Genomic DNA, 23,084 nt, shown 5'->3' with positions numbered 1-23,084 from the left:
CCAAGCTGTCTTCAGACTTGACACACTAAAGCTTTGGAATATTTTGACTGGATCTTAATCTGCTATTAATTGTTTTAAATGAAATTTAAAATTTCATTAATTATTCCAAATTCACTGCATTGTTCTTAGTTCTGAACTTTTTTTTGTAATATTTCAGTCTAAGTGTGGGATGGATATTACTGCTTCCAAGTACTTTCAAATTTTGTGCAAAAAGATTGCAAAAATAGAAACATCAATTTTGTTGCTTATACTGGTGTCATCGGCTTTGGCCTTTTCCTTTGGTGTGGTCAAAGTAGACTAGCAAGACATACCAGTGTAACCGGTTTAATTCCTGATGGAGTTACTGAAGAGAAGTACAAGACCAGTTTGAAGATGTGCTACTTGCATTCTGCTCTCACCAAAACTTCAGTTAATCAGAACACATCTTAATAGTGGTTAACTGCCTAGGGGGACTTCAATATCCATCACCAAGAGGAGCTTGGTAGGCCCACCAGTAACTGATCTGGCCTGAAAGACTGGGTCTACTGCAGTCAGTGGAAGAACCAATACAAGAAATAAAACTAACTTTAACCAATTCAGCTTTAGCACATTTATCCATGATAGTAGGAATGACTGCCAAACAGTCATAGAAAAGAATAGTACAGCACTCTAATCTGGTACATCCAATTTATACGTGTACTTTCAATCATGAGCAGAGTTACGGAAAGTATCACAAACTATGCTACCAAGTAGCATTTACTCATTAATGACCCACTCTATAGGACTTTGTTCATGTTTCACCAGCCCTCACCACACCTCTAATCTGCAATGGACAAGTGCTGTGCAAGAATGGCATGGTAATTCACAAAGGGTTCCCTTTATTGTGTGTTTGTTTTTGAAGAACAGTAGCATTGTGGCAAGTTAGTGGAACAGTGACCCATAGGCCTACCCTTACAATCTGGAGACAAGTTTGAATCTCCCTGGAGCAACTGTGTAATTTAAATTCAATTAATTAAACATTCATTCTCTGGCCTACCACAGACTATGGCTGCAGTATGTACCATCTACCAAACACACTGCCAAGTAATCTTCAATATCACTTACCAAACTCATTCATTATGTCCAAATACATCAGCATCCTGTTATATCATTTCTGAATCATAGGTAGACTTACTTAAGCAGCTGGTAATGTGCCTATTTTTCTAAGACTCATTTCTGGCAAGAAATTTTAGGAAAAAGCTGGTGTAACATATATGGATTCTGCACAAACTTTTTAGCACATCACATTAATTTTACATACTGCAGCTTATGAAGTCCGTTTCCAACAGCCAAAGTTTCCTCCTCCTTGAACAATCTCTCCTTGAATGTGGACAAAACAAGGGAGATGATTGTGGATTTTAGAAAGGCCCAGGCTGACCACTCACCCTGTGCATCAATGGCATCATTGTACAGAGAGTCAGCTGTTATAAGTTCTTGGGAATACATATAGCAGACGACCTATCTGGTCAACCAACATCTCCTCCCTCGCCAAGAAGGCACAGCAGCGTCTCCACTTGTTACGGTGGCTGAAGAGAGCAAACCTGCCCTCCCCCACCCTCATCACATTCTACAGGGGTAGCATTGAGACTGTGCTGACTAACTGCATCTCTGCCTGGTACAGTAACTGTAACATCTCTGACTGTAAGACTTTGCAGAGAATTGCGAGTACATCTGGAAAGATCATTGGAGTACCTCTTCCCTTCATCCTGGATATCTACAACACACGATGCACACACAAGGTCTGCAGAATCATAGTTGACCCCTCTCATCCCTCCCACGACCTATTTGTCCCACTGTCATCTGGCAAGCAGTACCAGAACATCCGGGCCAGAACTTCTAGACTGTACAACAGATTTTCCCCCAGGCTGTCAGGCTCCTGAATACCCTGGAGGCAGTTTCAGACAAATGCTGCGTCGAAAGCCTTGGTTTACACAACGGCGTATAAGAACTTTGACTGCTGCTGAACATGTTTATACATTTAGTGCAACACAATGAGTTCTGTATTTTCTTCGTCCAACTCAGTTCTGCAATAACTCCGCACTAATTTTTGTATTCCGTATATAACGTTTTTTGCACTATTTGTACTTATACAATAGACGTAGACAAAAAAATTGTGCGTCTTCTGTTCTACGTATGTCCTCTGTTGTGAGAGTCTGGGGGAAACAACATTTCATTCCTCCATGTGTTTTTATAGCATATGGATGAATGACAATAAAGTATAACTTGAACACATCTTCATTTACTCTGGTATCTAATTAAATATCTGATTGCAAGCACAAGATGACAAACAAAAAACTACATTACTATCTCTGTCCTCTGCCCTGCCTGTATTTTCTTCATTTTTTGCAACTTAAAGTTATAACAAGCTTTAGATTTGAACAGATAGAGAATTTATAGAATAAAGAGGTTAAAAGTGTGTGTTTAAAAACGGTCCAACACATACTAGAGGTAACCTCTGGTAATGTACAAGGAAAGTTAGGAGCAAACAAATCAAGATTAAAGAATGGTGAATAAATGAATTGATGCAAAAAGTAAAGGGTGAGTCAGGAAAAGACAGAGGGAGAGACGGTTTGAGAAAAAAAGGGGAGGAGGGAGTGAACAAAGAGCGATGAGGAAAGGTGGGGCAACCGATGAAGTGTACAGGAGAAAAGGAGAATAGGGAAAGTTGTCATTAAGCAGATGATCAGTGAGAGAAAGAGGATTTGCAGAGCTTAAGGTACTTAGAAAATAGTGAAAGCAAGCCTAAAGATAAATTTAATGTAAGGATTGGCGTGCAGAAAGGAAAGGGGTCTGACTTGGCTAGTAGCTCCAAGGACCTACATACTTCACTGGTCGAGGGAGAAAACCACGTGAAGTAAGGATACAGACATCCACTTGGACAAAATGAGGGAAGAAGTTGGTGGTTGGGAGGAGCATTGTACTTTTAAGGGTACAGTATCATAATGGTTATTACTAGAATGATAAATATGAAGCCTGACAACTGATCTGGAGATGAGTGGGTGGGAATATACTTAAATATGACAGAATGGTGACAACTGATGAAACTGCTGGACTAAAAAACCACTCTGATTCACTAATCTCCCTAAGTGAAATGAAATTTGCTGTCTTTTTCTGATATTGCCTTCATACAAGGAAAAGCAACTTGGTTGACTCAGCCTCCCTTTAAAAATGGCATAGCACGCCACTCAGTACCAAAGACTACTATGCACTTTGGAAACACCAGGACAGCAACTTCAACGGTACAAGGTGATAGCTCCCCACCACTTTAAACTGACTGGAGATGGGCATCAATACATACAGAGAGTAAAAGAATTCTCTCTTCTTATTGGATGAGGGCATCTGCTCCTTGCTTCTGTTCAAATGGAAGGATGAAGATTTAATCAAACCGCTTAGAGTTCTCAGGGCTGCAGTCTAGAAGATGTTTGCACATTTGTGATTTGCAAGTATTTGTGGGTAGAAATTTCATTTTATTTAGGATCTGCATCAAAATACATCAATAAAAACCTGTTTTTAAAGATTTACTTACCCATCTAACCTGACATCAGGTAAAGTTCTGTTGAGTGCTATCATATCACTGGCCATCAAATTGAACTGATTGATTTTAAACATCTCCTTCATTTTTTCTTGATTTTCCTTGGAGATTATTACAGGCTTCCCCATCTCTCCAGGGCCTTCCTGTGGTTTCTGTATCACATCTGAAATAGAGGTTTTATTAATTGAAACTCAGCTTTAAAGTGGTTTTGAAGAAATCACCAGTGCAGTAACTACAAATAGTCTTAAATATTAACTAAAAATATTGTAAAACTTAGTATCTGAAGCAGCTAATTTAACTTGCACCATCACCAAATGAATTATACCATTATAGTGCTCCTGTTCCTTCTTTATTTGGAAAAAAAATCAGCATACTTGACTCATCTTATCACATTTAATATCTATAGATCTATCTGTTCCTGCCACATTAATCCTGTAACATTTTGTTCACACTGGCTCTTTATTCTTCCCATTGAAATGTATCATATGTTTCATCTGTCACCTATCTGCCCTTTTCACCAGTTTATGTCCATGTCCTCCTGAAGTTTACTATCATAGAACATACACAGAATGTAGGATAGTACAGAACAGGAAGAGGCCCTTCAGCCCATGATATCTGTGCCAATCATGATGCCAATCCAAACTAATGCCATCTGCCTGCACATGGCCTATATCCTTCTATTCCCTACCTGTACACATGCCTCTCCGAATACTTCTTAAACATTGCTATCATATCTGCTTCCCTGACAGTGCCATTCTGTGTAAAAAAAAAGTTTTCTTCATAAGTCTCCTTTAAACCTTCCCCCACTCACTTTATATCTATGCCCTCTAGTAGTTGACACTCCTACCCTGGGAAAAAGACTTGGTACCCCAGTGATGCCTCTCAGAGTTTGTCTAACCTCTCTTTATGGCTAATATCCTCTGATCCAGGCAACATCCTGGTGAACCTCTTCTGCACCCTCTCCTGAGGATAGGCTGAATGACCAAATTGACAAGATTATCCCCATTTTTAAAGAGAGGCCAGTACGTGCAATACCTTAGTCCAAAGGCACCACCTCGTTATCCAAAGATTAGAATTGCTACTCTGACTTCCCTCAGTAGACTAGGCTGACTAAATGCTTCCAACCTTTTATATGTCACTTCTATCTTTTTTGATCCTATCCAATATCACCACTGCCTCCTCTATTTATTTCTGTATTGGCATTATCCTCTTCTGGTGAAGATGAAAGAAACATATAACTGCCATCATGGAAACTTTCCTGTGAGGTGCTAAATCTCAGAGCTGAATATTCAAGGATATTTATTTGATGTTTAGGAAGCACAGGCAAAAAGGAAAATGAGAAGGCATTGCACTATTAATAAAAGATGAGATCAGCATATTGACAAGAAATAGTCTTGACACGCCAGATCACAATGTGGATTCAAAATCATTTTGGGTCCAACTAAGAAACAGCACAGGACAGAAATAAATGGTAGAAGTTATTTATGGCCAGCAGATTATAGGAATAATATTCGATGTGTTATAAATCAGGAAATGAAAGGAACACACAAGGTAATACGGTGAACACAGGGGACTTTAATCTACATTTAGTTTGGACAGTTCAAATTAATGGTAATAATGTGGAGGATGAATTAATGTAGTGTATACAAAATCATTTTTTTGGATCAATATGTTGAAGAACCATAGGGAAAAGTTAATTCCAGATCTTGTTTTGGCAATGACAAAGGGTTAATTGATAATCCTATTGAAAAGATGCCTTTGGGGAAGAATCACAATATGATAGAATTTTACACTAAGTTTGAATGTGATGCAGTTCAACCTGAAACTAGCATCTTAGAACTAAACAAAGGAAACTATGAAGATCTGAGAAAAGAGTTGGCTGTGGTTGATTGGGAAAATACAATGAAAGGTATTACAGGAAGCAGATACGATAGCAACATTTAAGAGGCAGTTAAAGAAATTATGAAATATGTTCTTCAAGACACAAGTACTCAATAAGTGTTCTTATTGAGCTCATCAAAAGATGGTAAAGTTTTTGTAAAAATTTTACTGACAAATGTGGCTTCTGTTAAACAACCTGTTGATATAAGTGATTGGATGCATTAAAAGAATTCAGACTAACTGTTACTGAAGTATGTTAGCGAAAGAAATGACTTGAAATCATCTTTGGGGGGGTGGGGAAGGACGCTATTGGTTCCAAGAGCTGACAGGAGAAATTAAAAACAACATTAAATCAAACAAACAGGCTTAAGGTTTCCAGATATAGATGTGGGCCTGAGGATTGGCAGCCTTTCAGCAAAGGAGGATTAAGAACTTGATATTGAAAGTAAAGACAAAATACAAATGTAATTAGCAAGAAATATGAAAATGGACCACAAGAGCTTCTTATGGGTATTTAAAAAGGAAAAGACCAAGGGCAAATATTCATCCTTTATATTCAGGGACAGAAAAAATAATAAGGAATATGGAAGTGAGAAGAACAATTAATGAACTATTTTGTCTGTCTTCATCAAAAGCCACAAAAGAAACCTGCCAGAAATACCAAGGAAGAAAAAACAAAGGACAGCAGATACTGGAATCTGGATGAAAAACATGATGATGCTGGAGGAACCCAGCAGGCCAGGCAGCATCAGTGGAGAAAAGCAGGCGGTCAACGTTTCGGGTCAGGGCCCTTCTTCAGGACTGAAGATAGGAAAAGGGGAAGCCCAATATCAAGGAACTGCGGGAAGTATTAGTAACAGAAACCATCTGAGAAGTTGGTGAGACCAAGCTGATGATCTAGACCCCAGGACTTCAAATAGTGAAAACTCTAGGTATCATCTTCCAAAATTCCCTCGATATTGGAATTACTCCTCTGGACTGGAGAGTAGCAATATGACATCACTAATTAAGAAAGGAGGGAAACAGAAAACAGGGAATGACTACTTGATTGGACTTCAATCTAAACCTTTGTCACTTCGTCAACTGCATCTAGAACCAATAGTGTCCTCCGCGGACCCCCCCTCCCCAAAGATGATTTCAAATCATTTTTCACTAACATACTTTAGTAACAGTTAGTCCAAATTCTTTTTAATGCATCCAATCACTTAAATCTACAGGTTGGATAACAGAAGCCACATGTGTCAGTAAAATTTTTACAAAAACTTTACCATCTTTTGGTGAGGCTTTCATGTGGATGAGCAGCATCACCCACTGGCAGGACAGCCTTTTCTGACAAATTCTTTGATCACAGGAGGAACATATTTCTCGTCAAGCTATCCTTTAAAAGTGCCGTGACACGTCCCTACTGATTTCTGGCTGAAATAATCCACTAACATATGACTGATTTATTTTCCTTTGCCAGTTACACAGTGCTTCAGTTTATATGAACTTTCTGCAATGGCACAGTTTGCATTAGCCTCTCTTTACTACATTTGCAGCTTGTAGCACATCATTCCGACGAACGATGAAGTCTTTGTCAGGAATCATTTCCAATTAAGTCTGGTTTTATCTGCATTGTGGATCTATTCCTGCTGCAAGCCTCCTCCAATGAATTCCACTCAAAAGCTATCAGCAGTTGATTGTCTGCATTTAACTTCTCCACTTGAATGCAGATATCAGAGATGCCATGTGTTTTGTTAAATGGAGGTAGCCATCCAAACAAAGCTCCAAAATTTCCCTCTACTCAGAGAAAAATAAGAAAAAAGCCTGTTTTGTACAACCCCTGACACTGGTCAACCTTCACCACTTTGTTGATTGAGCTATTCCAGCATTGCTTTGTCAAAATCCTCATAAGTTGCCTTCTTCATCGACTTTCTATTAGATACATCAATTGAGGAAGAATGAATCACAAAGTCAGTCAGTGCCTCATTTCTTTTAAAATCACAAACCATCTGTTCACTGAATCCATGTTCCACTGAGAGCTATTTTATAATGGTAACTTCATCCAACGTCTTGGGCAGTCCAAGCTTCTTTCCAATGGATAAAACCACACATTTCCACAGGGATTTGCAGACAAACTTACAGAATGCTATGACTCTCTAAAACAAGTATCACCAAGTTGAAAAATCAGCTGCAAAAAATCCATTGCACATCTTTTGTCTCCAGCAGACTCCCATTTAATCCTCTTTTCCTTTATCTACTCTTACACAATTTATATGCTTATTTCTTTTCCCCCCCCCCCCCCCATATTCAGCTTTGGTTTATTAATTGATAACCTTACAAATGACATGATCAACGTCTCTGGAGATCAATCAACAATTCAGATCAATGATCTTCCATCAGACTTGAGAAAACTTAGAATTTATATAGGTTTTAAGTTTCAAATCTTTCAGGTTCATTTTGGGTCACTAGTTCATTACTTCAACAAATCATTAATATCACTCTCTAAATATCTCTGATACTTATTTGTCTGTTCTTTAAGGAAATTATGGAATGGTGATAACTGTCTCCCTTGATAATGTTCTTCCAAAGCAACTGATGCAATCTGGCATTTTACTCATTGCCTTTGATATAATATTTCAGAAATGTACGCACAGGACTTTTCAGTGTTTGACAGAAATAATTCTAATATCTAGGGAAAATCAGTACTCTTAACTAAAGATCCACCCCAAGCTATGACGGGGTTCTGTTCCTGTGAACTGTTTTGGTTACAAACAGCTCAAAAATGCCACTGCAAACTGAGTTCCCACATGACAGAAGATGCCCGTAGCCCCACATCAGCCATCAAACCCGTCCCATTGGTCTCCCAAATGCTCAACTGCATGTAAGGGCTGTACATAAGTCAGGCATTCACAAGCTGGGGAGGACCTGTAAAACTAGCTTAAAACAAAAGTCAACAGCATTAGTCAGCTCAAAATGTTATTTTCTTCAACAATGACGGAATGAAGAACCCAAAATATCTATGCCTCATGGATTTGACCATTCCATTATTTTCAAGGATTATGGAAAAGCAATTACGTCCAGTCAAATACATCTCCGATTGCTCAGCAATACATTTCTAAAGTGTTAATAACTGGAATAAATCTAAATCTGAATATTGTTCAGAAAGACCCATCATTTCAGCCTGTTCTTGTCCACATGATTTACTTCTTTCTATTTTGAATCTGTTCTTTCTCCCTTTGTCTGATCTCTTGCCATCTGCATCCAGAACACTTCTGATGCTCTCTGCCATTTTTAAGTTTCCAGTTTCTTGAAGGCATAGACTGAATGGGCAAACAAATGGCAGATGAAATTTAATACAGAGTATTGTGAAGTGATACAACTTAACAGAAAGCAGGAAAGGCAATACAGAATAAGTGGTACAGTTCTAAAGGGTACATAAAATCAGAGGGACCCAAGTGTAAAATAAATGCTTGAAAGTGGTATGGCATGTCGACAGAGGAGACAGTAAAGCGTACAGGATCCATAAGCAGAGGCATAAGGTACAAAAGCAGACATTACTTTGAACCCAATAAATTGGACCACAACCAGAATATTTAGTTCACATATGATCACCTAACATTACAATGGATTTAAAAAGGGTGCGGAAAACTGTTTAATAGAATGGACCTAACAATGATGCATCTTAGCTTGAGGTTAGACCAAAGCGGAGGTTGTTCTCCTTCCATTTTAGTGTACTGAATTCACTGCTACGATGTTGTCTCTTCTACACTGGAGAAACCAAATGTAGATTGGGTGACAACACCTGCATTCAATCTGTGTACTGATTTCAAACATAGAGCTGCCTGTCACTTTAACTCTCTCTTTCTCACCCTCACACTCTGACCTCTGTCTTTAGTCTCCCACTTTGTTCCAATGAAGCTTAGCACAAGACGGAGCAACAACACTTCACCCAGTTAGGCATTTCACAATCTTTTGGACTGAACACCAATTTATCCCTGGTAACTTCAGATCAGTATTCATCTTTGCCTATTTACATCGCCGCTAAACATATCTGTGGATTATTCAGTGAATTATTCAGTTATCCCTTTACGAACATTCTTTCACACTGCTCTATCATATCTGTTGTAATTCAATCTCTCCACCCTATTACAGGTATCATTCTTCCTTCTTTTCGGTCTCTCCCCCTTCACTTTCTCCATATCGTAAAACTATCTCTAACTTTTGAGGTCTTAAGGAAGGTCATTGACCTGAAATGCTTATAATGTTCCTGCCAAAGATACTACCTGAAAATTTCTAGTTTTCTGTTTTATTTCAACTTTCCAGCATTGGCACTTGTTTTAAAAAAAACTTTTCATTTACACGTGGAGCACTTATTTTCAAGAGTCTGATCAAAATGAATTGAATATTAAAACTAAAATAAAGGATTTCTAACAAGCAAAAACAGAATAAATGTAATAAAATAAAACATGTCTCAGATCAATTCCTGGAATAGTCAGTAATAGTTCATTTACCATATTTGAGAACTTAGTCACTAGATTTTCTCCTGACTTAATTTGTGTTCCATCATGTTACCTTCAAAAAGACTGCTTAATCCAAGTTGGATCTTTCTCACCTTCACGAGCAGGTAGACCTTGTTCTTTTTTCTGTTCACACTTGTTACATTCACTGAAGTAAAGGAGTAGGAACATATCCAGTAGCACCCAGACCAAAGAGGTGGCCAAAACCACCTTACAATACGCAAACCTTCTCATGGTACTGAATCAGATAGTGCAGAATTCGATTTGAGTCGACAACCAGCTAGACAGCACTGCCACGGCAACTGCTAAGACAAAGATATCACAATCAGTAGTTTAACCTTGGATGAGTAATTACAGTTTAAATTTAAACAATGCATTTTCTGCAAAAAAATCCCATAAAGGAGTAGTTTTCTATTAAAGTATTATGACTTTGCAATGATTATCTTTTGTTCTGTTGCTTCCAGCTGGATAAGAAATAATTTCCATATTTGTCTGGAATTTAAGATTTCACTGAAATAGAAAGCACAAATCTGCACTAGATTTTTAGAATCTACATACTGCCATTTCATGCATATTCCTTTGTATTATCAATGTAGGAATATAAACTCTACACTTAAATGACATTGCATGCATCATCTAGTGCACAAACTAACATATCATTATCAGCATCTATACCAGGACTTACCCAGTAGTAACACTTGTAATTCCTCATGGAATAAATGGGAAACAAACAAAATTTCCACACATTACCTAGCTCTTAAGCTGGGAAGTCTGCACACTAGTTTAAACTAAGCACAAGTACACACAAGAAAGGGAGAAACTGGCTACCAGAAGAACGGTATGGAGGTATTTATTATTTGTATTTTTCATCATTTTTGAGTGAATTTTGAATGTCATATTTTATGTTCATCAAATGTTACCAATGTAAGCAATTTTTTTTCTCCCAAAAGCAGTTCCAAATTATTGGATGTTTATTAATATCCTAGACATTCAACAGGCTTGTTAGCGCTGACTGGCGATCACAGGGATGGAGCCTCATCCCTGGGACTAGAACTGTCCTTTACTTCACTCAATTACTAAATGCTAGGAGCCAGGCTCCTAGCAGAAGACTGCACCAGGGCCACTCTGGGAAAAACTGGGCAACAGAAGATCTGCCCCTATATTTCAGCTAATCCCGAATTCTCTCAGTTCTGGAGGATACAAACTCAAAATACTATCTTGCTCTTACTAAAGATGCTGTTTTCAGCTTTTGTTTCATAATTGCAGTATTTTTCACTCCAATTACAACTTCTTAGCCGTAAATAACAGAAAATGGTGAATGGTGGTCGTTAATGAAATAGGGTAGTCCTGCAGTTAATTTATGTTTCCAAACATCTGACCTCATTAAACATCTAGAATTTATGGATCTCAAACTCCCATCCGGTCTTCATTAAAACAAAACATGGGGGCTAGAGTCCCTCTCCTTAGCTTACATGAATTCAAAAGCTGCAGCTGGATTTGCAAAGTAAACAGTAGTAGCACTTGGAAGTCAATAGGTTCCTTTTCTATTTCAAAAGCTGGATATTCTTCTATAAATTCTAAAATTCTTCTATAATTTTTAAAAAATACAAGAGGGAGAAGTAAAAATGTTACAGAGGTCAAAATATTTTAAGAGTAATTTCCTGCCTCAATTTTGCCAGTTCCCAAGGATCCAAGGAGAATATATTCCAGAGTAGAATGACTGGGAAGAATGTTTTTGCCTTTTACATTGCTGACTAATTTGTATTTATTTCTATGAAAGTATTACTTTGACAGGGATAGCATATGGTGGTCTTACAATCAACAATAAGAAGGTGATAGTCATGGAACAAAAACTTAGAATAAGAATATAGTTTAAAATAGGGAAGATACGTGGGGAGAAAAATAAAATCAAAAGTTCTGTTCCATGAGTTAGTGAACCAAAGAGCTTTCCTTGTTTGTATTTATTGTGTTATTACGGTAAAGCCTGTTGTAGGCTTATTTTTGCAAACCCTTAGAAGCGGTAAAAATGAAGATGTGGGGGTGGGGTAGGCACTACTTAAACTGATGAATGCATCTGATAAAGTTTGGCTTAGTATCAAATATAATTTTTTAAATTTTTGTCTATATTTCTATTTTTCAAGTTTGTTCATATTTTAACCAAATGTCACATGAAAAAATGAAACATCATAATTAATGAGATAAATATGATTTTTAAACGCAAATTTATTTTTTCTATTATTAACTTAAAGATTCTGAAGCAAAATTTACATATATTCAAACCTAAGGAAGGTATTTTCATAAAATAGGTGTCCCAGAAGGAGGGAGCAATAGACTGGATTTTATGCTAAATGTTACCTCAAAGTACACTTTAAGGTTACAATATTTAAGTATCCTGCCATTTGTTGTAACGTACAGAGTATTCTTCTCTTTGGAACCTTGGGAATTTTTATGCTCATCTTCTAATCTTCCTGTTAGCCAACTTATAACGTGCATTTCTTCAAAAAATCTACACCAGCAATGTTAATATTACACAGGTAAAATTTTATTCAGTACTATTAAAGTGGTTGCAAATGTGATTATTACTAGTTACTATTTAAATAAAAATCACAAAAAGCCACACAATCAATAACTATATTAGTGCAGACTTTTTAGACTATTTTTAGACTAATTAGACTAACCTGTCACTATGCTTGTTCACTCTGTCAATTATTTTAATCTAGAGATTTAAAGTTGACAACATTTGTCCCTATTATTTAAAAAGAAGAAATCTGACAACATAAATGAGAGCCAGTTTTTTTTAATGTCAATTAAAAGGATTTTCTTAAGCAGTTTGTTTACATTAAAGTTTAGGATTTTTTTGAAACCAACATTAGAAAACTTGACAGAAAATACCAAGTCCATCTATACGCGCAAAGTCACAGGATTCTACCTTAACGTTCTCTTACAAAAATAATACGAAACGGGCTATTGTGGCAGAGACAATAATTTCTTGACGAGATGCAAAATGCATTACTGGGATATGGAGTTGAGAGATTAAGCACATAATCCTGCAACATAATCATCAGTGTGCATAAATCTGGTTATTTCTTGGATTTTCAAATCTAATCAGAGACTTCAATTAAAAATACAAATGTAGCTGATTGATTTTAATCTAGATTCACTGTTAAAGTGATCTGTTATGCTATAAAGATTAACTGTGCTTTACTATTTAACTGGAACATATTGCACTTAAAATAGAAGCTCAAGTCTATTTACGTCCCTGTAATAAAAACAAAGACACCAACTGACATTTTTAACATTTTTTTTTATATAACATTTTATCAGGATAGCCTGAAGTGTTTTACAATATACAGATTATTTTGAAGTATTAGTGAGCAATTATAATAGTTGATTTGCACAAGATCTAATTTTGTTTTAAGAATTATTTTTCTATTTTTGATTATACTTTTAGAAGTAAATACTGGTGGGGATACTTGGAAAATATTGCCATGGATTTTGTGTGTCAACTGAAGAGCTTGAAATCCAGTTTTGAGAAAATAAACTACATTAATTGTTTTAAAAATTCCATCATGCCACATGGACATTCCTGACAAAGCTGACATTTATCGTAGATTTTTTACTTGCCATGCACTGGGGGCCACGTTCTTGAACCACAGGTCATGGTTTGATACAATTGAACAGCTAACCAGGCTACAGACAGAAATCAAGAGTTAACCACTGTAGTACAGGAGTGGAGCTAGACATAGGTCAAATCAAATAAGGATGGCTCTCTGAAGGCAACAATGAATCAACTGAGTTTTTAATAATAAACTGACAGTTCATGGTCACTTTTAGCGATTCACGTTTTATTTTTCCCATTTAACTTCTTAAATTGTCATGCTGAAATTTAAATTCTTAATTTAAGAATTATTAGTGCAGGTATCTGGATAACTACTCGAGTAAAAAGAATAAGACACCGCCCAATCTAAATTAGAGAAAAAGTTCCCAAAATTAATTGTGGTGATAGATGACCATCTATCCTGCACAGCATTGTTACAATGATAGCTGCATGTTACAGGCAGGACTTCCATAGCGGTTAGCATAACGCTATTACAATGCCAGCGACCCGGGTTCAATTCTGGCCACTGTCTGTAAGGAGTTTGTACGTTCTCCCCGTCTCTGCGTGGGTTTCCTCCGGGTGCTCCAGTTTCCTCCCACATTCCAAAGACGTATGGGTTAGGAAGTTGTAGGCATGCTATGTTGGCACTGGAAGCGTGGCGACACTTGCGGGCTGCCCCCAGAACACGCTACGCAAAAGATGCATTTCACTGTACATGTGACTAATAAAGATATCTTACTTTATCTTATTTGACAGATGCTTCTTTAAGCTAAAGATTGGATGGGCTAAAGCCACTACTTTGTGTCTCATTACAAACTCTTCTTCATCAATGATTCCATTAGAGGCTGAAGCAAATCATTTGCAACCTTGATATAGTATTTAATCCCAAAATGTACATCCAGCTTTGTATTTGTGCCATCCCCAAGTTAAATTACTTTCACCTCTGCACCATCATCTAGATATGTCTGCCTCGGCTCATCCATTGCTGAAACCCTTTGTCACCTATAGGTATGATTATTCCAACACTCTCCTGGCCAGCTTCCCATTTTCTCTCAACATACACAGGCTCATAGAAAACCCAAAATGCTTTAGGATATAGGCGGTTTTGTTCTTCATTCACCAATCACCCCTGTAACTGCTGACCTACATTGACTGCTGGTCCAGCAATACCCGTTTTCCAAATCCTCAAATTTTTACCAAATTCCTTAATGACCTTGCCCGTCTGTACCTTTGCCTCACAATCCCCAAGATTCTGTTCTTTTCCAATTTTAACCTCTTGCACATTCCAAATTTTAAATCACTCCAACATTGGAAGCAATGCTTTTAACTGGAGCAAGGCACCAAACTCTTGAAATCCCTCCCTAAAATGTTCTGCCTACTTACCCTCCTTTAAGGCCCTCCGTGATACTACTACATCTGCCCGAATATTTCATTACATGGTTCAGTGCCAGATATTGTTTGAAAATGCTCAGGAACTGTGGTGGGATGCTTTTATTACCTTAGTGGTACTACATAACTGCAAGATATTATTTCAAAACACTCCACAGTTTAGATGCAAAGGGTGGTCCGAGGTTTTATATAGTATTTACTCGCAACCTGAATCCCAATGAGGAATATTACAGTGGAAGAAATTAAAAACACTTTCAAGATATCCTCACTTAAAACTGAAAAATTTGGAATATATTGGATTCTAAACTTTTTTGAAGGGAAATTATTCGACTAAAATATTAAAGACTGCAAAACTTCATTAAACCACTAAATGTGCATAGCATTTTCAAACACTTCATACAAATTTACAACACAGGCTATTTGTCCAACTGGTCGTACCAGTGTTCATGCTCCATAGTATTAACTTCTCAATTAAATCCCATCAGTAAATATACTTCTATGTACTTACGATCATAGAATGATATGCATAGATAGAAGGCCATTCAGCTCATGGTGCTTGAACTATTCAATTAACATTAAGCACTTTGTAACATTTTCCTTTAAATATTTATGTGAATCTCATTTGAATGTTACTATTGAATACTGTTTTACCATCCTTACAGTGTGTTCTGGATCACAACAACAACAAAGAAATTCTTCAGATTGGTAAATGACCAGAGGCAATCACCTTACATCAGTACTTACACAAGTGCTTGTGCCAGTGGAAACAATTCACCTTACCCCATCTAAATCACTCCTGATTTTGAACATCTTCAACAAATCTCCCCTTAACCTTCTCTGCTCACTGGAAAACAAACCCTGCTTCTCCAGTCTTTCTACATCTCACCACTTTTCCTTCATGCTGTATGGCATGTTCATTCTGCTAAGTAAACTCCAGAGAATTTACCAACTCAAAACTAGGCGAGTATGAGATTCTGTGGGGCAACAGCATTGGTAGAAGTGCATTCTGCCTAAACCTGCAGCCTTCATAGCTCAACAAATCCTGGACTCTACCTTGAAAAGTTAGGCCAAGGGATCAAAAAGGTAAAATATTATAGATGCTGGAAATGCTCAAAGTCAGGCAGGATTGTTCAAAAGAGAAAAAAATTTAATGCTTCAGATTGACGAATTTTTAATCAGGGATCAACTTTGATTCAATTATGGTTACAGAAGGGCATGTCGGGAGCATTGCCAAGTGTGAAGTCTCAACGTGGTGAAACTGCAGTGCAGGACAACTTGCATACTAAACAGCAAAAACAGAACTCAAATCATTTCACAATCAATAGATCAGATCAAGGCATTATACTCCTACTGTTCATGATCAGTATCCCCCTATTTCCTGCCTGTTCATATGTATAGGAAAGTAATTGACAATTAAAGAGCTAATGGGCTGAGGTAACTCCATCTTCAATGATGGGATGGACCAACATATGAGTGCTATGTTCAGCTAGATGTACAGAATAGATCTACCCTGACTTCCACCTAATATCACCACCAGCACAGAAGCCAGTCTTCAATCAATACGCCTGTCTTTTCATCGGCTATGTGGAATAATCCTTGGAGAGGGTGCAGAAGAGGTTCACCAAGATGTTGCCTAGATTGGAGAGTATTAGCTACAAGGGGAGGTTGGGCAAACTTAGAGTTTTTCCTCTGGAGCTTCGGAGGCTGAGGGGCAACATGACAGAAGTATGTTAAATTACGAGGCATAGATAGGATAGATGGTTGAGCCTTTTAACCATTTTTAAAATGTCAAATACTAGAGAGCATAGCTTTAAGGTTTGGGCTGGGGGTGTGGGAGAGAAATTTAAAGAGATTTGCAAGGTAATTTAAAAAAAAATAGCACTGAGTGGTAGGTGCTTGAAATGCACTGCCAGGGGAGGTGGTAAAAGCAATATGATAGCAACGTTTAAGTGGCATCTAGACAGACATCTGAACAGGCATGGAAAGAGGGATATAGACCACATACAGGCAGATGGGAGTAGTTTAATTTGGCATCATGGTCAGCACAGATATCATGGGCCAAAGGGTCTGCTTCTGTGCTGGAAACTGTTCTGTGTTCTTAAAGCACATGAGTCTGTCCAAACTATCTTTATGAGACAACCTGCCCATTCCTGGTATTTGTCTAGTAAATCTTCTCTGAACCATTTCCAACCCATTACCATCCTTCTTTATACAAGGAGACCAATATTGTACACTGCATTCCATACGAGGTCTCACCAATATCTTTTATAACTGAAGCATACCCTCCCTTTTTTTGTAATAATTTCCCTTTGCAAAAAAGGACAACATTGTATTAGCTTTCTTAATTATTTGTTATTCCTGCATATTAGTCTTCTGTAAGTCAAGATCTAGTTTATTATGTAGACAAAGTTTAAAAGCCCATATCCACCAAATGCACTCCACAACTCTCTATAATGCTTTCAAGGAGCTAAATCCAATTAAAGAAAAATATTTGCCTCTGCACATAAAATGAAAACAAATGCTTTTGAGGTAAAGCAAAATATGGAAAAAATATAGTTCTAATGTCAAAAGGTTGAAATTTGACAGCTTGATGTTAATCTCATTATTGTTGTGCAACAAGTGAAATTTTCTTCCAAATTTTGGAATCAAATTGACCCATAAAAATTATAATCTAAGATTGGTTCAATCTTCAACAATGGACCTTCATCCCAGTTTTAAGAGGGAATTTCTGCTCCAGTGCAAATTTATCTTCCAGACTGAAGCTGTTACTAAAGAATTTTATCTACCAGGAACCAAGATGCAGCTGTCCAACTCATTTCACCAAAACCATTTTTAGATGGCAGAAACACAACCTACATTCCTTCAATGTGATTGCATTGAAACAGATTAGGGATATGAAAAGAAACCCAAAATAAAAAAAAAATCACATTTCATTTGAAACTAAAACAATGTGATTTGTATCCATATAATGCCTTTCACAAAAGCAGAAGTTCACTAAACATAGTTAAAGTACTTTTCAAATGTATTCATTGTTGTAACATAGGACATGTGGTCATCACAAACAGCAATGCATCACTGCTTTAATGATACTGATTATGGGGTAAATATTATCAGGATACCAGTGATATCTCCCCCAATCATTTTTAAATAGTACCTTGGAATATTTGCTATTCACCTGAGATAACACAGCCTAAGTTTATCACCCCATCCAAAAAGCTGGAATTTTTGACACTTCATCAGTATCACACTGCAATATTGATTATCCTGTTGTGCTCAAGTCTCTGCAGTTGGAACTTTATAATCACCTCTTGTGGCAAAGGTAGTCTGTTACCAATGAATCAAACTATCCAACACTTGAAGTTCAGCGATTTTGACCAAGTATTAAAAGATAATCTGACTCATGCTGGGTATTATATAAATAAGTTTCAAAACAACAAGTTTCTTAAGTAAAACAGACAAATGCAAGAAATCCACAAGGTGTGGTATTCCAAACTAGAATCTGGAGAAAAAAGAAATAAGGGGAAGATTTAGCCCTTTACACCCACTCTGTAATTCAATAATATCATGGCTGATCTTTTACCCCAGTACCATGTTCTTGTACCAACCCCATATCCCTCTGATTCCATTAACATTCAAAAATTTCTCTCCATCTTAAATGAGGTCACAGTCGCAAAATAACACCATGTAGGAATAAAAGGAGGAGAAATTCCTTCAATCAAAAGGTGGCAAATCCTTGGAATTTTCTACTCCAGGTGACTGTGGAACTCAGTCATTTACAGATTTTCAGCAAACTTCCTATCCTTTTCATACTTTTCCCCCCCATGATCGTTATGCTACTTCAACTTCTCACATGCCTTCTTCACCCAAATATAGTTAAAAATGTTCTTTTCTGATATATCAATATTTGACATTAGCTCAAACACTTGGTATGCTGCTAATCCATCATCATTCAAAACTAAGGAATGGAAATTCATATAAAAGCTGTTTTCTTCCACTTTGGGTCATTGAACATCAATTTCCCTCCCCAGAGTAAATTATGATAATCAACATTTCCAGGTTGTTTCACATCAATCACCCATGTACCACTGTCATGATTTCTATTAGCAGTCATGCAAAATAATTACATTATTCTCTTTTTAGAACATTAAGGAACTTAGTCTAAATTTTCCTGGAATCAACCTTTTTCTTGAGAAAGCCATATTTCAGTAAGGCAGTTCTCCACTGGGACCCCTGCAAGCTAAAGTTTCTTACTTGCCTTTGATCCTTTAGCTCACCACAGAAATCTTACACTGTTCATCCCCATACCTTCTGATTCTGGCTCCACTCCCAAAACCCAGGCTTGGATCCTTGGCCCTATCATAGCATTAACACCACAAATTTGAATTAACTATGATTAGATGAATGGCCATTTCATCATTTTTTAACATTGAACATCAGCTGTGGAACTTCTTAGACATGGAAAAATTCCATCACCATTTCTATGTAAACAAACAGCACCTTCAGAGATGCAGTCCTCAACAAATGACAACTTGCATTCTATCGGGCCTTCAACAATAATAGTAATACCTCAAGTTACTGGAGACAAGCACCATTAGATAAAATTGAACCCCACAAGCAGATACCAAGACAGGTGACCAAACACCTGGCCAAAGGAAATGGGTTTTAAACAGCGATGTATAGAGAGGTTTGGGGAGTGAAATTCAAACAATGGGGTTTGGGGAACCAAAGGCACAGACACCAATGGTGGAAGTCAGTGATGCACAAGCAGCATACAAGGGAAACAAGTTAAAAATGTATGGCTTACAGAGAAAAGGAGAGGCAAGATCATGATCAATTAAGGATAGAAAACTTAAAACTGAGTCACTCAGTTTTATATAGGGAGATAGGGAGCCACTGTGGATCAGTAAGGGATGATAAGCAAACGAGTTTGGTCTAAGTACAAGTTAGCAGAGTTATCAGGATGATGAAAGGTGGGAAATCAGCCAGGAGAAGACTGAAGTAGTTCATTCTGGAGGTAACAAAGGCATGGACCAGCTAAGGCAAGGACAGATGTGAAGATGGAAGCAGCCAGTCAAGGTGATGAGAAGATTAGGAAGTTGCAATTTTCTATCAGGGACAAGTACAATGCAAGAAAGTGAACCATTTGGTTTGAAACAATAGCATGCTCAGTATGAGGCTAAACTGCGTGACTATCCATTGTGATGCTTAAACTTGTCCCCCCCACACCCCCCCCCACCCCCCACCCAAACAAGCACTCACTGCGCATCACACGAATAAAGTACTAACAACTTTAAAGTAGGAAATACTGGTCAGTATATGAATTTAGTCACCAGTTTTGCTGTGACAGTAAATTAACAGCATTGAAAGACCAAGAAAAATTTTCAGTGAAGGTAGGCGTGAAAAGATACATTAGCCACCTTGAAACACAAAAAAATAACTCACTTGAAAAAAAATTGCTTTAATTACCACCAGTAAAATTAACTCAAGCAACAATTTGCTATGCAATATTATCGTAGAGTTCAATATAGAGTTAAACAGCATAGAAGCAGGTCCTCTGGCCCAACTCGTCCATGCCGACCAAGGTGCCTTCCTGCACTAGACCCACTTGCCTAAATTGGGACCACAGCCTTTAAACCTTTCTTATCCATGAACTTGTCCAAATGTCCTTTAAATATCTTAATTGCAGCCTCTACTACATCCACTAGCAGCTTATTCCCACACTGTGCGGAAAAGCTCCCTTGAAATCTTTCTCCTCTCACCTTAAACCTATGCCCTCCAGTTTTAAGCTCCCCTACATTGGGAAAAAGACTGTGTCCAACTGCCTCATCTATGCCCCTCATGATTTATAAACCTCTAAGGTCATCCCTCAGCCTCTTTCACTCCACGGAAAAGAGTCTCAGCCTATCCTTATAGCTCACCCCCTGCAGTCCTGGCAACATCCTTGTGAATTTTTTCTGCAACCTCTCTCGCTTAAATCACATCCTCCCTATAGTATGGTGACCAGAACTGCACACAATATTCCAGGTGTGGTCTCACCAATGTCTTGTACAGCTGTAACATGAAGATCCCAACTCTTGTACTCAATGCCACAGTAATCAATCAAAAATCAATATTGATTTTATTAGTTTCTGCAAGCAATAAGTTTGTCACTTAACAACTAAAGATCTACTTGCCTTCAGATAAGCAACAATACCAGTTCAAGCATAAAATCAAAAAATCCACATAGCAAGTTACAAATAAATACTGCAAACCAAATCAAGGAACAGTCTTGCTTGCAGGTAGTGAGTTCCTCTACATTGTTGCTTAGCTGCAATGTACCAGAAAGTAGAGATAGTATTTATGAAACACCTTTTAGGATATCCCAAAAAGCTTTGTGTAACTATTGTTACAATTTAAGAATTGTAGCAAATGACTTGTATTAAATAAGCTGCCACAAACAGTATCAATTTTTTTGGATGCTAAAGACAAGATGAATATTGGCAAGGAAAAGAGGAACAATTTTCCAATAATAGGCAGTAAAACCCTGATAATCGACTACCCTATTTTTCATATATTCTAATGGTTTGGCATTGGGCTCACTTGGTTCTGACCCTACCCTCCTTTTAAACTCACTGGACCCTTGCCCCAGCCCTCCTTTTAAAACCCACTGGCACACCATTCCCAACTTCTTTATAAACTCTGAATGTCCAGTCAGCGGGGATATTTTATTACATCTTTCCTGGCCTCCTTGAAAGATGAAAACAAGTACTTACTCAAAGTCAATCAAGCATTTATATGAACAGATATCTGCAATAGAGCACCATAATCTTGTGATATAATCAGTTGTGGAAAATAAGACAACAATTTTCGTCTAAAGCTTTGGGATTTATATTTGATATGATTTTTCAACCAGTCACTTGAATTTGAGAAAATTCTAATTTACAATGTACTATTTTGCACATCAATGATTATTCTGAAATAATCTGATACTAAAATCAGTTTTTGTTGAAAACAGTTATTACGATGGCATGCTTCTTAAAAAGGCATCTTTCTGAAGGCAAGCGTGACTTCTCATGTATAGCAGTCTTCTGACAGTCTGTAGTTACTCTGCTATACAGAGCTTCACTCTTATCCATACTTTCATATAATTATCACCAGCTATCAATATACCAATTTTTTTCCCATTCTGTCCAAATCTCTCAGAACCCCAGAATATTGCAACTTTTCTACATGTGGGTAAATGGAAAACAGCAGATTTAACAGACTGGCAACTGACACCGAAGGTAGAACAGAGAAGGGGAAAAGACAAGTCAGGTGTAGTTTGAGTGATGAGCGTGGAATGGGATTCAGAATCAGATGCAGAAGAAAGAAAAGGCAAGGCCAAAGAATGATTTATAAATGTAATCTAGAATTTTAAGTTTGATGAATTACATAGAATGTACAGCAACAAAAGAAGTACCTTGGTCCAGAGTTTACTGGTGTTTATTCTCCATAAGAAGTCTCCTCCCAGCCTATTCACTTCATCTTAGATTTCCAACATTCACTCTCGTACTTGTTCAAATTCATGTTGAAAATGTCTCAGCTGTCTATTTCAAATATATCCTTTAATAACAGATACCACATTCTAACCACCCCGAGTAAAGAATTTTTCCTATTTTGTTATGGGAGTTGTACTGAAGGCCTCTAATGAAAGTCCATGGATGTCAGATTAAATATGTATATAACAGTAACTACATTGCAAATATAATTCCCTGGATTAAGGATGTTGTAATGTTTTACAAATGTTAATTTTGCTTAATCTGTAGTGCTTTATCGTAGATATTGTTTAATAATCACCAATGTTATTTTCAAATACCATGTATATTCTCTGCTGCATTATTCAATCAATTTCAAATCAAACCTTACTGAAACTATTACGTTTCATGGTCTTTTAATATGTGCCTGAAGTCTTTGCTTTTTCTGTGGAGAGGTGCTGTCAGACTGGCCTGGGCTAGGTGACAAAGTAGGACGCATTTTTGATGGAATCCAGGCAAATTAAACAAAATTTAACCATTTTCTTCAGCGAATCTATATGCTACAAAAAGATATGCAATGTTTCCTGAAACACGTCCTCAATTTCTAAGGCCTTCGCTATTAAAGCAGAAACTGGCAATTCACATGCAACAATGAATGCGCAAAACTGAATGCC

General features: G+C 37.3%; 1 protein-coding gene across 2 annotated transcripts in view; it reads right to left on the bottom strand.

Annotated features, from left to right (window-relative positions):
* galnt1 (UDP-N-acetyl-alpha-D-galactosamine:polypeptide N-acetylgalactosaminyltransferase 1) overlaps positions 1–23,084 on the bottom strand; it is an 84,458-nt gene that overhangs the window by 58,318 nt on the left and 3,056 nt on the right. Inside the window, exons 2-3 of one of the 2 annotated variants that reach the window (XM_052015711.1) lie at positions 10,026–10,232; positions 3,545–3,713 (exon numbers count right to left, since the gene is read on the bottom strand). In XM_052015711.1, the coding sequence (XP_051871671.1) occupies positions 3,545–3,713; positions 10,026–10,164 (308 nt within the window). In that variant the 5' untranslated portion in view covers positions 10,165–10,232. Of the gene's footprint in view, positions 1–3,544; positions 3,714–10,025; positions 10,236–23,084 lie in introns of both variants that reach the window. The other variant, XM_052015712.1, reaches the window with a different exon arrangement.

The sequence above is a fragment of the Pristis pectinata genome, chromosome 5, assembly GCF_009764475.1.
Source record: "Pristis pectinata isolate sPriPec2 chromosome 5, sPriPec2.1.pri, whole genome shotgun sequence".
In the NCBI taxonomy this organism is placed as follows: domain Eukaryota; kingdom Metazoa; phylum Chordata; class Chondrichthyes; order Rhinopristiformes; family Pristidae; genus Pristis; species Pristis pectinata.
The sequence above is the reverse complement of the archived record's forward strand: the minus strand, read 5'-3'. Positions and strand labels throughout refer to the sequence as shown.